Here is a 14,657-nt window from a genome sequence, read left to right on the forward strand (position 1 = left end):
TTGTGAGAAACTGAACAGTATTTATATCATTTTTTACCTTTGATACACAGCCACGTCCATCTGTCATGTGCATCAGTCACGTCACATTAGCACGCGCTCTAGCGTAGAATACGCAAACGTCGTAAGGGGAAATCAGTGAAAAGTCCCGGATGAGTTTGCGCAAACTAACGTAATCTTTTAGCTTTAAATCGGTTTAAACAATCAGGATACGCGCAAGTAATTACCATTTTGAATAGCCGGCCGCTATACACACAATCTCTGTGCACTGTGGAAACAATGAGTGTCGTATACATGCGACAGATCGCTTCCGGCGTTTGCGTATTCTACGCCAGAGCGCGTGCTCATTTGACGTGACTGATGCCAAACTCGTGTACATGACAGATGGACGTGGCTGTGTATCAAAGGTAAAAAATGATATAAATACTGTTCAGTTTCTCACAAAAACCAATCGTTTCGTGTCTTAGGATATCAATGTATCATCACGAGCCGCGGGGTGTAATTTGGATTTGTCTGTGCATGTTTTTGTTTACTTTTAAAGGTCTGGTGCCCATCCAGGTCAATGATAAGGCTGGCAGACTGCACCGGTTTTCGTTAAAAATCTTCGTTTGTGTTTTTATGAGGAAACAAAGTAACCTACATCTTGGATGCATTGGGGGTAAGCAGTTAAACATCAAATTTTCATTTTTGGGTGAACTATCCCTTTAATATTGTTGTATTAGTCTCTTAAAACAGGTTTACATGTATGCAAGTTCAAAAAACACTTTAGTTTTCTTCAAAATTAGATTTAATTTTACCCCGTTTCTAAATGATTCGTAAACGACTCGTGTGAAGCAGTTCGAAGAATCAGTCTCTCTAAACCCCTCCTTTCAGTGAGCCCTCACTGCTGTGACTGGTCAGATGGTGCAGTCCTTCATGATTGGTCTACCGCTACAGTGCAAAAACGAAACGCCCTTTGGCATAACTGAATGACAGCTGTGGAGAACTGTTAATGCATAGAAATCAAATGCTATCAATTCGAGCCGGAGTCTGACGATGAAACGGTTGAAGTGGCACATCGACAAGAAACTGTTTTGCAAGCACGACTGGAGCAGGACGTTTCTCAGTGGGTGTCATATTTTAACTGTGGAAAGTGCTTGCAATTTGCTTTTGTAAGCGAACCGGGCACACCTCTACATTGTGAACTTCAACACTGTAACGTTACAATGAATAACACTGCGTTAAGCCATCGTTTATCATTATCATTACTTAAACTAATAAGGCAGACAGACAGTCAAGCTGCATCAATCACAATTTTTGGACTACATTGCACTCACAGCTGAACAACAGAACTACAGAAACGCAAGTTAGCCGGTTACCAAGACATGTGCGGGTTGTTACACACCATAACGTACACAAAGACGTATTTTGAACGATCGCTAGAAAATACAATCATCAATTATTAATCATACTTACAGGTAACGTTAGAAGTTCAGAGGAGCAAGCCGGTCCAAATAAACTGGGCACTGATCCATTTTTTAAAACCAAGCGTTTGGTGAATCTCGCGTTGTAACGTTACTCCCCAAGATTGGAAAAGCAGCCATCAGTAAAATGACGCGAACACAACACAAGATTGGAATTGTACTGCTGAGGTGTTGAAAAAATTAATGTTAACCACTCATTCTTGGTAGTTTCATCTTTCGGAAGGGCATATAAAACAAATTCACTCTCACAGCGCAGGACGTCTTCTTGACATGATGTAATCCACGTGAAAATGGTAGGCCTACTGTTTGTGGGCGGGCAAATAGTTTGCGACATAGAATGTGGGCAGACATTACGCAAATGTGTAGCTCGTGACGTGTGGCCGTTACAGAAAAAGATTCGAAATGCTGACGACTCGTTTAGGCGAATGTGAGCCGACCACTGATCTATATAATGACTGGATTGCTCATTGCGTTCTAAACTGCCGTTAGGCAGTGAAGCCACCGGAAGTGTTCGATCCGCCATCTTACTATTCCTTACCTGCAGAGAGTGCCATTGAGTCACATGTAAATTGCTGACCTAAAATCACCCGATTTGAAGCGTATCTTTCACACAGGATTAGTTTTTAGGATATGTGTATGTAAATAAATTTTTACTTAAGATGTTTTCTGGAAGGTTTATGGTCTTTTCGGGCTGGATAAGCGATATATTGAAATCGTTCAGGTGGGTGTGTCAGCTGCGCACTTACAGAGACGGGTAACGTAACTGATCCAACACTAAATATATTTCTTTATGCAAGTTACCTAATTATGCAGGAAATAATACACAGTACCATATATCTGGTATTAGTATCTGAAATTGATTTGATTATACAGTAAATAATACAATACAAGTCTCTGTTACTATATTGCTCATTGTATTGAAATTCAAATCTTTGAAATAAAGCTTATGTCTTTAAGTCCGTACCATTTGTAACGTATATTCTCCGAGTCAGGGTGTGTATTTTTAATGTGCCTGATTGAGCAACATCTATTTCAGACTCTTCAGATAAGCAAATTCTGTAATGATTTACTAACATTACCGTTTCCATCTGAGTAAAATGATGTGTACGTTGAATTAATTATTAATTTAACGAACAAAGCATTACCTGCTTCGAAATTAATACTGTTAAGTATTGTTGAAACATGCAGTTAGTCTACTGTACGAATATAAACAACAAAGCGACATAAACCATGAATAACTGTACTAAGGTCGTCCGATGTTTATGTTTATCTGATGTACGCGACTGTAATGTAGGCTATGAACGTACATTTTTAATAAGCAGAGGGAATTCCCATCCCAACAGTAAGCAAATAACCGTTTACATGCTTAGGACGTTTGCATTGTGAAAATGTACAGTGAGACTTCAGATATATAAACGTTGACTTGTTATGCGATGTTTTCTCAATAAAATATTATAATTTCCTATTTACTCAATAGAATGTATGCAAATAGTAGGGAATACTAATATGGCGGCGCGGTGGCTTCACTTTTATGACGTCATGAGCAATCCAGTTCTCTATTATAGATCAGTGGAGCCGACTCTTTTTTTGATAGACAAAAACTTCATTTATAGTGCACTGTCGGCGTCACAACTTTGCAGATAGTTTATGTTCACATACAGCTACATGACACACTACATGAAATATCATATTTGAAAAGGCATAATAGGGGCACTTTAAAGGAGCTTTGTTTGTTTGCATTCTGCCGTGGATGCACTCAGTAGGTCATGTTTGCTTTTTTGTTAAGAATAACAGTGTTTTGTGTAAGAAAAAAATGTAACTAGTAATATAACTAGTAATATAACTAGTTACTTTCTCCAGGGAGTAATAAAGTAAAGTAAGGCATTACTATTTTTGAGAGTAATATGTAATATGTAATATATTACTTTTTTGAGTAACTAGCCCCAACACTGATCTTAATAAATAAATATACATAGATAAAGATATGCATATATGCTTAGAAAAACACCATGTTGCTTGCCTGGAAACTGTCATATGCATAAAATGGAGTGCATTGAGCTTCTTGAAACAGCTGAGAAATTTACATGGTAATTTATAATATCATAATCATATTATAATGTATCATTACTCTTACTGCGTTTTACTTAAGAACTTAAGAATAAATACAAAAACAAACTAAAAAGCAAGAGATTGATTACAATAGTCAAAAGAGTGATAGATCAAATTTGCCATCACTACCCTCTTTGTAAGTTACACAGAAGCATTAACTAGTTTAATTTGAATTAAATGGCAAAGTAAAAAAACAGAAAGTATTGTGATTTAAATGTACATTAAAATGGAAAAAAAAATAGCCTAAATAAATAAACTAAAGTATTCCTAGATTTAAAATGTTAATAACTTTAGAAAAAGGTTCTTCATATGGGTACGCAATTCTGTTTTGCATTCAACATTTCTATAATGTGTTTGTGATTCTGGAGAATTGTCTACGGTCTGTGTATATTTTGGTCATTGGATTTTCCTTTCAGAAACGGATATTAAAAAACAAAAACAAGTGGTTATTTGATTTTTGTTTTAAAATACAAAATATAAAATTAAAATACAAAGCGTTTCTCTTTTTCAGTGTCAAAAAGAGATGAGTGAAATGTTAAAAATGATTTGAATTTCACTTTCTATTTCGGATATCAAAAAATAAAATTACTTTAAAACAGAAACTAAAAAAAGGCCCGTTTGTTCATATTCCGAGACCGGATGTGGTTAGCACTCACGTGACAAGACCGCCACATTTGACAGTTATGAAGAAATTAAGTTACGTGCTGTGACGACTAATTGAGCGTGATCATAGAGCAGAGCAGACATGGATCAATACGTTGTTTTTCGAAACAATAAAAGAGTCTCTCTCAGGGAAGAAGACATGACTGCAGAAAAAATAAGTCGCATTTTCCAGGTAAAAAATGTTTTAAGCTAACGTACGAACTCTAACGATAGCTAACGTTAACGTTCGCTGGCGAAACCGTAAAACTTTTCTTTTAACGGAAACATTGTGGTGTCTGATTTTAAGAAGTTAATCTCTCAGTAGTCACTGGAAAATATTAGCACTAATTGAGAAAAATGTGGAAATAAACACTTGCGGTTATTTGACTTATGCATTTCTTGACAGGTCTCAGCACATAGTCTATATGTGACTGACGACGCAAATGTGGCCATTTTTCCTGGAGCTTCTGGTTTTTTTAGTACATTGGTCCTTACTCCAAGAGCTCACTATGAGGTTCATGGTGAGGAGGAGGACACCTCATCATCTTCAAATGCCACAGCTCGTTTTTCATTTATGCGATCACCTGCGACTGTTACTCCTAGTACATCATCATCATCATCTGCTCAGCGGGCTGCCTCAGCCCCCCCCAGGGCCACTGCCTCTAAAACATTTCAAAGGTAACGTTAACTTCTTAAATGACTGTGATACGATTTATAAATTTCAGGGATGCAAACGGTCATTGTGGAGAGCGCAGTGCATGTTTGCATAACGACAGACGCCACGGGAAAGTCTAAAATATAATTAGATATAAATGAAAAGCACCTCATCACATTTGATAATATTATAATCTCCAGCTGCCTCCTTTTTAGTTGTAGTGTAATAGTTAATACTACTTGTACTTTTCATTTACATTTTAACATTCCCCCCGACTTTCATAACCTCTGCCAAGAAAGTGGTGAAGGTTATGTTTTTGCAGTGTCTGTCTGCAAGCTTATGCAAAATGTTATGAAAGTAATATGTACATGGAACTTTGTGTATTGTTTGATCCTGTTCCAAAGAAGAGATTGTTACATTCTCACAACAGTTAACCCAAAGATACTATAAAAGCAAACTGAGCGCATTTTATTGATATACAAAATGCATAGACTATTTACATTAAATAGGATTTTGAATGCAGTGTGTCATAATGATTATTTTAATATGATGTTCTTCCAGATCGGTTTTTCTTGCTGAGGTGGTTGGTGGGAGGTTGAGTCCCAGCAGAATGGTGGTGGTCCGGTTTTTGGAAACTGAGGCTACCCTTCAGGGGATAATCGGTAAAGTTCAAGATGCCATTGGGTGTCATGACCCAATGGTATTGACTGATGTGCAGGGGAATGCCATTTTGGAGTCTGAAGGCACAACTGGTGAGAAACATTAAAGGGTTAGTTCACCCAAAAATGAAAATTATCTCAGTTTAGACCTCCTTCTTTGTCGCATCATAATTTGAGATTTTTATGATGACATCTGATAGCTAAATCACTCCTCAGTACTGTTATAGGTGGCTGAAACTTGCTCGATCAGAAAACGTAATTAAGACATTGTTAAAATAGTCAAAGTGACTCCAGTGGCTCAACCATACGTTTATCAAGCGACAAGAATACTTTTTGTGCGTAAAAATCAACAAAATAACGACTTTATTCCACTATTCATACGTCTTCACACAGGCTCACTGTTGGTCTACGCAGGTCATTTGAGTGGTGCGTGTGACGTTCAACCCAGAAGCTCTACGCACATAGACTAAGTAAAAACACATAGACTAAGTAAAAACACCAAGGAAACACACAAGACCAAAGCTGAAGAGAATAAATAGTGGGATAAAGTCGTTATTTTGTTGATTTTTGCACACAAAAAGTATTCTCGTCGCTTGATAAACGTATGGTTGAGCCACTGGAGTCACTTTCACTATTTTAACAATGTCTTAATATTTTTTCTGATCGATCAAGTTTCGGCCACCTATAACACTACTGAGGAGTGATTATCAGATGTCATCATAAAAATCTCAAATTATGATGCGACAAAGAAAGGAAGTCTTACACAGGGTTAGAATAACATGTGATGTGGGTGAGTAATAACTGACATCATTTTTGTTTTTGGGTGAACTAACCTTTTAATTTTGTTTTATTTTTAAGTCTTTACTTTTGTGATTTAAAATTAGAGGGGATGAGATACACTCATGATGATTTAACCTTTTTTCTGGTTTTCACCCCTAATGTAAAGGGTCCCAGTACTGGAAACAAAATGCAAGAAAGATTCTTGCTATACAAGAACAGGCCTTCCAGGAGGTACAGGGCTCTAAAAGGAGGAGAATGAGGTAATATTAAGTATTCATATTTCTCTTATTTGTCCATATATTGAAAGGCATTGTTTATTTACTTTTATTACATGGCTTGGTTAAATTCCAATATAGAATGCGGTCTGTTATTTCTTGATAACAGACCGCTGCGGAGTATAAGGCCAATTTATACTTCTGCGTCGAACTTACGCCGTAGCTACGTCGTAGGCTGTGTGTGACGCGCATACCCTTCGGCGTACCCTGACGTGCACCTCTCCAAAAATGTAACAACGCGTCAACTCAACGCGGACACAAGCGCTGTGATTGGTCTGCTAGGAACGCTCCCTCGGGTTTCACATGCTCCCTCTGCGCACGTGAACGCGGACAACGACGCAGAAGTATAAATGAAAACCAACGCGTTGCCTACAGCATAGAGGCTTCGGCGTAGGTCCGACGCAGAAGTATAAATCAGCCTTTACAGACCGTTGTCGTGAAAAACAGAGCGTTGCTATGGACTCACATGATTCTAACCGTAGACGGAGCACACTATTTTCTTTAGCAGAAGTTTAGCGGAAGCAATACAATCGTAAACTATCAATAAACTCCTTTTTAAATCAATATTTTGTTTCAAAGTAATGATTTATTTGGTATGTAGCCATGTAATAAGTGGGATAATGTATAGCGAGTCGGTAGTTATTGAGAATACAACCCCTTCAGGCTGCTCAAGATCCCTCCGCTTCGCGTCGGGCTCCCGATACAGCCTGTCGGGGTTGTATTCTCAATAACAACCTCCTCGCTATACATTATCCCTTACATATTTGTCCTTACCTTTGTTGTCCAGACTATTGAAACTTAATTTCAAATCAGCACCGGTTTGCCAACCCTTTGGCCATTAATGCTTCTGTATTTTAGTGGCTTCTATAATGTTTGGGCCAAAGATTTATTTGGCTACCACAAGCAAAACCACTAAAACACAAACAGTATATCTATTATGTTTTTTCCTTGTAATAGCCGAAAAGATGAAGATGCTGCTGGAATTGGAGAGGTGACTGAGAAGATAGAAGAGCTTGTACTGGCATCACAGACCTTACCAGATATCACTGCAGCAATCAAAGAGCTCACCAATCTAGCTGCCACTCAAAGAGTGATCCTGACTCCTTCCCAGCTACAGACCATCAAGCAAGGATTCTGCTGTGTTATTTGTATGAGTGAGTAAACAATAGATAGTCATTGTCCCACATGTACATTTATTTTGAATCCAGTTTGATCAAGAATTGTAATTTTCCAAATATGCATTATTACATTTTTTAACCATGGTCACCTATGTCTCATCCACTACAATTAATTACATGTACAAATGCAAACCTTTGTGTTAAAACTTATGATGTAACGATACATTAACAAAAGCTGTGTCTGAAATGGCTCCCTATCCACTATATAGTGCACTATTTAGGGTGTCTGCCAATTTGTTTCGGTGTCCGAAATCTGAGTGAACGACATCATTCCCTACATTCGTTCACTACTTTTACCCACAATCCTCTCTGAATTAGAGTGTACATCCGATGTACCTATTAACCTATTATTTAGACAATATTATATGAAATATTAATGTTAACAACAATGCCACATATTATTACAATACCTGACTGTTAGTCAAACACATAAAATTGTGTTAATGCCTAAATAATATTTTAATAAAACAAAATTACCTTATTAATATTTTATTTAATTTTAACAAGTCATCTATATAAAATTGTCTCAAGCTCAGTCCTCTACACATTGAATTGTGGTAAATAGTGCTTCAGCAAGTGTACATCGGATGTACACTCTAAATCAGAAAGGGCTGTGGGTAAAAGTAGTGAACAAATGTAGAGTATGATGTCGTTCAATCAGAATTCGGACACCACTAGAAAATGGCAGACACCCTAAATAGTGGATAGGGAGGGATTTCAGACACAGCTATTAACTTCATAGATGGCATTATCCTGGCCCGGATACACTGGGGATGTGTCTATACTTTTTATTACATTTATTTACCTTTGTTTTATAACAAATATTCAACTGACTATCATAAATCTATGCATCATTTGAAAGCTAAAACATTTAAGAATCATGTACTGAACATGTTTTTGCAATCAGTACATAAGAGAGGAAAGGGTTAAATGAAATCCTGAAGGACTGATAATGTAAACATGAGCAAAATGAACAGCAATACTTATCTTTTATCTCTTATGGTTCAGATCACTTCGGAAGAATCCAAAAAATAATTAAATTTCAATGTAAGGATCTATTCTTCAAAATGCATCCCAGTTTTTAATCCAAAACTGGTTGCACGACCTGTCACTTGCGCTCCTCGGTTTCCAAGTAGTTAAAAGGCTTGAAAACCAAGCCAATGTCTAGTCAGCAAATTTTTTGATTGATTGATTGTTTTCAGGCCTTTAACATAAAGTCTGATAAATGTTTCCCTAAGTTAAGTTCGTTCACAGAAATAGTAAGTAACTTTCATGTAAAATGTTTACCTTGTTTTACTCTGTTTCTTTGCTACTTTGAATTATGACTCTCGGGTAACAAAGTTTCAAGTGTCAGTTTAAAAAAAGACCAGTTGTGGACTATAGGGTTTAAGAGCTACAGACATTTGTAGTTGGTTATATGTCATTTTCAGAAAATTCTCAAAAAATAGGGGTGCTGGTTAAGAGTTAAGGTCATATAGACACACTAAGAATGACTAGTTTTTCTCATTTTGTCTTTTAGAATTTATTGAGGAGCCAGTCTTCACAGAGTGTTGCCGGAGCATTATTGGCTGCAAAACATGTGTGGTACAGTGGCAGGAGACCTCTGTGCACTGTGCAAAATGTAGAGGGAACACTGCAAACAACACCATATTTGAAATTAATGGTCTGTCAGAGACATTTTCTGTTCTGAGATCCCTTTTTGAAGAGGAGTAACATGTTGAATTTTTACACAAACAAATTTACAGTTAATGAAGTGGTTTTCCCCTCGCTGCTTTGAAAGATCACATAAGTCTTGGGGTTTTGAAGCCAGAAGATAAGACTTTATTAACAAAGTAACAAAGAATGAGAAACCCTCTGCAGGAGAATCTGTCGGGTCTCTGTTTGGCATTCTTCCTTTATAGTGTTTCTCCTAGGCGTGTTCTATACATTCCACACATATGGTTCTCCTTAAGTCCGGTATCAGGAAACGGACTGGGGGGCCACCACTCAGTCAGGGAAGAGGCCCCATCATATATCTTTCATTTAGGTCACAACAGGACGTGCAGATAAGGCAGATGAGGTATGTCTGCACATTCCCAGACGGCTATGTTTTTCTAATGTGGGCCTTCTCAAACACAGGCAATACATGATTATAATAGTAGCTTCATTTGATACCTAAATGGCTTGATTAGTTCACATTTTGACCAACCAAAGTCACTATGTTTTGTTACCAAAGGGCTAAATCATGCAACGGCACTCTGAAGGGGTATCAGGCCAAACCTCTCCCTTCACATTTGACTAGAAAGAAGTAAAAGACCCCAACACCTTAATTTATCTTTTAAAGTATGTGCGTGCAATTGGTTGAGCCTTGCCTGTGGTTGTCACAGTTATGTAGAATATATGCAAGTAGAATGAAAAATTGTAACATATGAAACAAAATAACATCCATAATACAAAGGTTCAGATTACAGATACATTCCTATTCTTCATCAGAGGTATTTGAAATCTCATCTGCCATTTGCAAACTTAATGCTGCCTTGTAAAGCAAGTCCTGATAACGTTCATGTTGAGTCAGATTAATTTTTTCATCACCTTGATACTTTATCATTTCTATTTGTTTACCTGTGGCTTTGCTAATTAGGGATTTCAATAAAGGTAGTACACAGCAAAATAATAATCCACCTACAATTATAGCAATTCCTAAGAACATTCTCAATTTGGCAAACCATGCTCTTAATTTCAAATCAAGTCAATCCCATGTTTGACTGTCTCTTCCGGCATTTGTTTTAACTTCTGTTCTTAATTTATTTTTTTTATTTTTTTTAAACTTAACCATAACTTCGCTAAATGTACCTCCAGGTGCAGTATTATTTGGTATGTAAGTACAACATTGCTTTGATTTCATCTCTAGCTTTAAACTCATTGGGTATTCCTCTAGGTTAACCAATTGAATCAATATAAACTGTAGGGTCTGTTTCATAAGTCCTTCTGGGTTTTCTTTTTTCTTAATTTTTTGTTTCCTCTTCTAGAGCGATTTAACTAATTTTATGTGTTAGCATAACCCTAGTACATAATCCTGACCAGTTTTATGGTAATGATGACAAGAGGCCCTCTTCTGGTCCACATATCCACCATATGTCTGCTAATGCGATATCAATTTCATCAAATATATGTAGTGGGCATTCCTTTATCTCTAAATAGTCCTCTTTACATTGCGGTATTTTCCATATTTTACATACATTTTCCTTTTAATCTTCCTACATCAATATTCCCCTTCTTTTTATAACATTCAAATTCTTGATCTGCCATTCCTTGTGGCTGTTATTCGTTGGCCTGTACTGACCTAAGATCACTCCCACACAGTGATGTCGCTGCGTGTTCAGCTCCCATACACCACTGTATGTTCATTTACCTTTGTCAGCCAGACGTCCCCCTTTGCATGGGGCAGCTCGTCAATCACTTTACTGATATTTGTCGCCTTCGTCATCTTCTTTCTCTCTCTTCAAGCAGCTTCTCAGCATGCAAAGCATATTGTCTGATTTTCTCCCGTTTGACCAATAAAAATCTTCAACCTTCCCCCTTTGAGACTTATCAAGTCTCATCTTTGCATGTCTTTACTCAGAGTGCATCTTCATTATTCGGTATTATTCTGGTGACTAAGGTAGGTCACATTGCTTTATTACCAGTGACCAGATTATGGAACGACTTTGGCGGAGCTGCAGGACCAAAAACCCTTCTCCCCACTCATTCACACTTGACTTTAGGGGAGAAGTAAAAAGATCCTGCCTTCCTAATATCAAAAGTTCTTTCATGACACAATTTTACATGTCTGCTTCATTCTTTAGTCTTTGTCTTCTCTTTTTGCGTTCTTTTTCGTTGTCTGTTTCAACTTTCATTCTCTTTCCATTTCCTCCTTTCCATTTGTTGGCCTACATCTTCACCAGGGTGACTCTTTACGAGCCGTTGCGATGGTCTTTCCCTCGTTGGCAAGAGAGGGTCGTTACTAGCACGCCCTTGATCCCTCGCTTCATGCTGTGTAGGGTTGTTGAAGCTGGCTGGCGCATTTTATGGTGGGAGATCCCGGTGTCACTCTGCAACCATGATGCTGATGTAAGATTCTCCCTTGAGATCATAACTGCATCCTCAATGGTTCTTATTGGTGGAGCCAACCATTTCCTGGCCTTGATTGTGCTGTTACCTGTAAAGGGAAACTTTCAGAATTTTTATTAGTGATATCAGATTTGCTCATTTTTTCATCTGGCCTGTCGTCCTTCTTGGAGCGACCTGTGGAAATCTCAGGTGGGTTAAGGGCTGTCCTGGTCCTGGACTCTCATATCCATTATTATCAATACAATGAGCTGGGTTAATACCCATTTTTATACTAAAGATAACAATGTTACTATTTTTAATTAATTTCCAATTCATTCTCAACAATTTGCAAATTCAGTTTTCACTTTGTAATACAACTATCATTGTCCTACTACCATTGGATAATTTCTTAGACCTATCTTGCTCAGTAGCATAGGCCTTTCAACCTGGAAAACACTCAACCCACTTTATTCATGTTAACAGTCACAAAAACATTGTTTTATCATTTTAACACAGAAACCGCTTCATCCTGATATGCTGAAAAAAGGTTAGCTGTGGGGTGGACAGAGCAATCTTTCTTGCTTTGCCTTCCAATGCAATACGCTGCGCAAGTGTGGCATTTTTTCTTTCTGCCACAACAATGACCTAGGTGCTGACCAGGAAACTTAACCAAATTCATCCATGGTCATAATTTTACTGGGCATAACTTGCCCTGTGGGCCCACATTTCAATATTTGCATACAGCTGTTTTGACAAAATAATTGATTTGCCTCAGTGTCTCGTCAGACACTATCTTTCTCTCCATATCACACCATTGCACACCATCATTCATACTTTTTCTCTCCCTTTCACACACACACACACACACACACACACACACACACACACACACACACACACACCCCCCTTTTTGACTAAATTCATTTTTATTTTTATTTTTATGCAACCTTAGCTGATTGTGAATGAACGATTTTAGCCTCAGATTTTGAATAGACTACGTTTTTTTCATTATCAGCCTCTATTAAGTGTAGTTTTGGTTGTATTTCCCATAGGTTATAAACATCATTTTATGCAACTGGGTAACTTCTGTCCCCACACAATTTAACACTGCTATGTAAACCTCTTCTTTTTTCCTCATCAAAATCTAACAGATTATTTGGTTCATAATAATTGTTCTAAGCATTGTGCAGTTGAGAGCCAACTGTAATTTCTCAAATGTCATTTATTTGTCTACTTTAAATTTTCATCATATACTTTTTGTTATTGCTCATGAGAATCTTAGAGAAGAGCATAGAAGCTTTCTGCATAATCTATGATCCATGGATATCAACATTTCTATCTCATTTCCCCCAGAGATGACAGAATTTGTGATTTTCATGATTTTGGAACTTTATAGTTATTATTTTTCCTCAATCTATCCCCAAAATGTCCCTAAACAAAATGGAGTGACCAACTTTTTATTTTATCAGCCCTATTTTTCCTATTAGACATCTTGTCTGTCCCCCTTTTTTCCATAAAAGCTCAGCATTTGTATCGATAATTCACCTGTACATTTCCCCTAGTTGGTTAATGAAATAACCCTCTCTACGCCAAATCCAGCTCCATTTTTATCTGATTGGTGAGTTAAGCACCCACTCTTTCTGTCAAAATTTCTTTTTCTTTAAGACATAAGGCTGGACTGGTACCTAATGAAAAGCAGATCGAGAATGTTAGTTAACACACAGAATTCAAAGAGCTGCTGTGAGACCAGTGAATAATCAATATTAAGTTATTAAATTAATTAACCAAATTTGAAGCAGTCTCTATAGTGATCATTAGATATGCAGCACCTGTGCTCGTGATAGAAGTTCTTCTGTGTAGATCATCAGTCAGTTGAAGCTGTTTGACTGTTGCACTGGGTCGTCAGTCTGTGATGGCAGTCAAAGGCCCGATGTTGTATTGTATGTTCTGAGTTGTTTCTCTGCTTCTCCTCAGTCTGGCTTTTGCTTGATCCTGCCAGAGTTTTGCATTTCCGTATGTTCTTTTCATTCTCAGGAAAAGTCTCAAGTGAAATGTTCACCTTTTCCTGCTTTAAGTCAGTCTTTCTCCATTCAGGAGTGTGTGTTCCTCTTTTAGGAGGGGATTGAAAGTCCATCAGCCCCTCCTCCTTTTTCCTCTCCGCAGCCTTATCTTTGCTTCTTCATCACAGTGTTAGACAGACTCCAGTTCTTTGCTTTCCTTTGTCAAGGCACTGTTCCCGAAGTCATCTGAAATGTTAACACTCAAGAGACTGCATTAATCAAATTGGATCTTAGTAAACTGTGACCTCAACTGTGTCTGAGCAATCAGCTCTAACTAAATTTCACTTTTCAGCCAAATCTTTCAATGGTCATTTTCATCTGGTAAAAAACAGCAGTTCCCTTATTCTATTTTAGTAAAGCAAGTTCTTCATTGCGAAAATAGCAAGCAGTTTCTTCTTTGCAAAATGCAGAAAATAGCTATCTTTATTATCTAAGTATACTACAATAAACAAAATGATCCTTCTTCTTTCTACAACAGCATGGCATGCATATTGTGAAACAAAGTTCCCTTCCGGAGGGAACTCTACGCTGCGTCCTGGTTAGGACACTTTGGGAACTGCCTTCAGCATGACCGGTTCTGAAACAAATGTATGAAACAACGACAGTGAACTTGACACTGGCCGGCGCCAGCCTATGACATCATCATCAGGCGCCTGCTAGTATAAAAGCAGGTGCCTGAGAGCACAACACCATCTTTTTGTCTTCAGAGTCCTCTGTTCTAAACGAGTGAGTACAGCGATGCCTAGAGAAAGAAAACTGTAGGAAGTGTGC

At 37.7% G+C, this 14,657-nt stretch overlaps 1 protein-coding gene across 1 annotated transcript; it reads left to right on the top strand.

Moving 5' to 3' along the window:
* Positions 1 to 5,446: 5,446 nt before the first annotated feature.
* Positions 5,447 to 9,480, top strand: LOC141325744 (uncharacterized). The gene is made up of 4 exons (XM_073834489.1): positions 5,447 to 5,618; positions 6,472 to 6,565; positions 7,538 to 7,734; positions 9,278 to 9,480. Exons 1-4 carry the CDS (start codon positions 5,477 to 5,479, stop codon positions 9,469 to 9,471), a joined length of 627 nt encoding a protein of 208 aa, XP_073690590.1. The 5' UTR covers positions 5,447 to 5,476; the 3' UTR covers positions 9,472 to 9,480.
* The last annotated feature ends 5,177 nt before the right edge of the window (positions 9,481 to 14,657 follow it).

This window comes from Garra rufa, chromosome 1 (assembly GCF_049309525.1).
Source record: "Garra rufa chromosome 1, GarRuf1.0, whole genome shotgun sequence".
In the NCBI taxonomy this organism is placed as follows: domain Eukaryota; kingdom Metazoa; phylum Chordata; class Actinopteri; order Cypriniformes; family Cyprinidae; genus Garra; species Garra rufa.